This window comes from Eumetopias jubatus, unplaced genomic scaffold, assembly GCF_037043125.1.
Source record: "Eumetopias jubatus isolate StellerSeaLion01/CBP00866 unplaced genomic scaffold, mEumJub1_p1.0 scaffold_6, whole genome shotgun sequence".
NCBI lineage: Eukaryota > Metazoa > Chordata > Mammalia > Carnivora > Otariidae > Eumetopias > Eumetopias jubatus.
Genome location: NW_028274812.1, coordinates 83220110 through 83222642, shown reverse-complemented (window position 1 = coordinate 83222642; position 2533 = coordinate 83220110). Strand labels below are relative to the sequence as shown.

The 2533-nt window shown below is 51.6% G+C and overlaps 1 protein-coding gene across 1 annotated transcript; it reads right to left on the bottom strand.

Moving 5' to 3' along the window:
- Positions 1 to 1227: 1227 nt before the first annotated feature.
- DPPA5 (developmental pluripotency associated 5) lies at positions 1228 to 2137 on the bottom strand. Its single transcript, XM_028097510.1, has 3 exons — positions 2026 to 2137; positions 1755 to 1934; positions 1228 to 1286 (listed from the first exon to the last, which is right to left on the bottom strand). Exons 1-3 carry the CDS (start codon positions 2135 to 2137, stop codon positions 1228 to 1230), a joined length of 351 nt encoding a protein of 116 aa, XP_027953311.1.
- Between the last annotated feature and the right edge of the window lie 396 nt (positions 2138 to 2533).

Here is a 2533-nt window from a genome sequence, read left to right as displayed (position 1 = left end):
TAAGAAAATGCTGTTTATTCCAATATAGCAACAAGTATTCTCCACTTTTCTGTCTCATTATATTGCATATCAGCTCGTGGTCTATTAAGCTTAAAAGCGTATAAAACTACTACACTGATGGGGTGCCTGGGTGGCTCAGTTGTTAAAGCGTCTGCCTTCGGCTCAGGTCATGATCCCAGGATGCTGGGATGGAGCCCCCGCATCAGGGCTCCCTGCTTGGCGGGAGGCCTGCTTCTCCCTCTCCCCCTGCTCGTGTTCCCTCTCTGTCTCTGTCAAATAAATAAAATCTTAAAAAAACAAAAACAAAAACTACTACACTAAGAAGGTACTGACATTTCTATGTTTTGGAAAATACTTGCTTTTCATTTTACACATGTCAACCTATTATAGAGTTATTTTTAAAAAGAATTCAGGTCGGGGCGCCTGGGTGGCTCAGTCGGTTTTAAGTGTATGCCTTTGGCTCAAGTCATGATCCCAGGGTCCTGGGATAGAGCCCCTCATCGGTCTCCTTGCTCAGTGGGGGAGCCTGCTTCTCCCTCTGCCTGCAGCTCCGCCTGCTTGTGTTCTCTCTCTGACAAATAAATATATAAAATCTTAAAAAAAAAAAAATCAAGGTCAGTTCCAGACAATATCAGATTTCCCCTAAAATTGACTGGGCTTTGATCAAAGCTGCATCTCAAAATCAAACTCCTATGCCTTTTATTTTTTTTTTAAGATTTTATTTATTTGACAGAGAGAGACACAGAGAGGGAACACAAGCAGGGGGAGTGAGAGAGGGAGAAGCAGGCTTCCCGCCAAGCAGCGAGCCCGATGTGGGCTCAACCCCAAGACTCTGGGATCATGACCTGAGCCGAAGGCAGACGCTTAATGACTAAGCCACCCAGGCACCCCCTCCTATGCCTTTTAACCCTAACCATGTGTGCTCTTGGACCTTTTTCTAGCTTTGAAGGTTTTATTTAAGGGTTAAGCTCAAGGGCCACCTTGGCTGTGATGTTATCACCAATACTTCAAACATCAAGGAGCTATTTATTTAACATTTTATTTTAATTAGCAAACCTGGGAGGGGGAGCCACATTAGAACTCAGAGACAAAGGTGGAGACCCAAAAATCAGCTGGTTTTTCCTTGTCAGGCTGGAGGAGAATTTCAACCAGACCACATCCATTCCAGCTCTGGAGACAGTTTACTCTTTAAATCCTGATTCCAGGTACGTTGGTTGCAAACTGGCTTCACTTCATCCAAGGACCTAGCTCTAGGGCTTTCATGGCATCCTCAAGTTTGAGCATCCCTGCACCAGAAAGCAACAAGTGTGCATGAGGGGAGAGGGTAAGAGCCCCTGGAGAGTTCTCAGCCTCTTTCAAGGTTCCTTTCTGGGACTTCCCAGCCTGGCATTCTGCACCTGGGATTCTTGGGAATGTCAGAAGGTGGGGCCGCTGAGCCCATTCCAATATCCCCCAAGAAGCTAGGGGGAGTGTTGGGAGGGAGGGTAAGAACTGGGATCAGGTCTCAGGTAACACTTCCCTATGAAGCCAGGCCGCCTCTCATCCTGGTCTCACTCCAGGGTCTCTAGAACCAACAGACGGCATTACAGCATCTCAGGGGCAGCCCAGATATGGAGGGCCGCCCCTGGTGAAGCTGAGGTGCGGGTGTTGGTTGCGGGGAGAAGAGAGGGCGAGAGGAGAGAAGGGCTACAGGAGAGGGAGTAAAACCACCCACGCGTCCCCAGGCCAAAGGACCTCGTCCCCAGGCCTCTCACCTCGTTCCTGTCGCTGGCGGTGCCATTCGGCCATGGACTGGAGCATCCACCTGGCCCTGAGCTTATACAAGTAAGAGCCATAAACCACGATCTCGGTGAGGTCCGAGGATTCCAGAACCTTTAGCTCGAGCATGACTTTGCTCACTTGCTCGATGTACGGGATTCGAGATCCAGCTGGGCCTGTTTGGGGAAGAATATGAGCGCTTAGGCCCACGGAGAGAGACCAAGACGCCCGAGCCAGGGCACCCAGGTCAGGATTGGGCTCACTCACCAAACATAGCTTCCAAGAGCTGCGTCTGGACCTGCAACACCTCGGGATCTTTCAAGTCTTCGGGAGCTTTCACCCACGGTGGAATATCTTTTCGTTCTGGTAGCGTCCCCATCTGGACTGCCTCAAAACTTACCACACTCCAACCTAAGCTAGGCCTGAGTCGCCCCGGCCACCGCGCGGAGAGGTGAGCACCGGAGAGGGCCCCGCCCACGACAAGCCCCGCCCACGACAAGCCCCGCCCCCTGCCTGGCGGTCCGTTCTCCCACTCAGAACGCTCCGCTGGCCCGCCTGCGCTTTGGTCTTGCGCGTGACCATCTCCGTCACTTTACCCTCTCCCCAGTGCCGGTGGGCCTGGCGTCTCCGAGTTTATAAGGGTTTCCACCTGTATTGACTCGTTTCTTCCACACCGGAATCTCTTGGCCTTGGGAGTGCATGGGGCGAGGGCAACGTCAACTCTTACCCTGGGAACAAGTGATTGGGCCTGAACCCCGGAAAGACGAAAATCCAA

Bases quoted from the DNA above. Each gene is read 5' to 3' on its own strand.
- DPPA5 (XM_028097510.1), bottom strand. From the start codon at position 2,137: ATGGGGACGCTACCAGAACGAAAAGATATTCCACCGTGGGTGAAAGCT. The intron at 1,935-2,025 runs GTGAGTGAGCCC...TTCCCCAAACAG, and splicing joins GCTCTTGGAAGCTATGTTTG to GCCCAGCTGGATCTCGAATC. The intron at 1,287-1,754 runs GTGAGAGGCCTG...TTTCTGGTGCAG, and splicing joins CCGCCAGCGACAGGAACGAG to GGATGCTCAAACTTGAGGAT.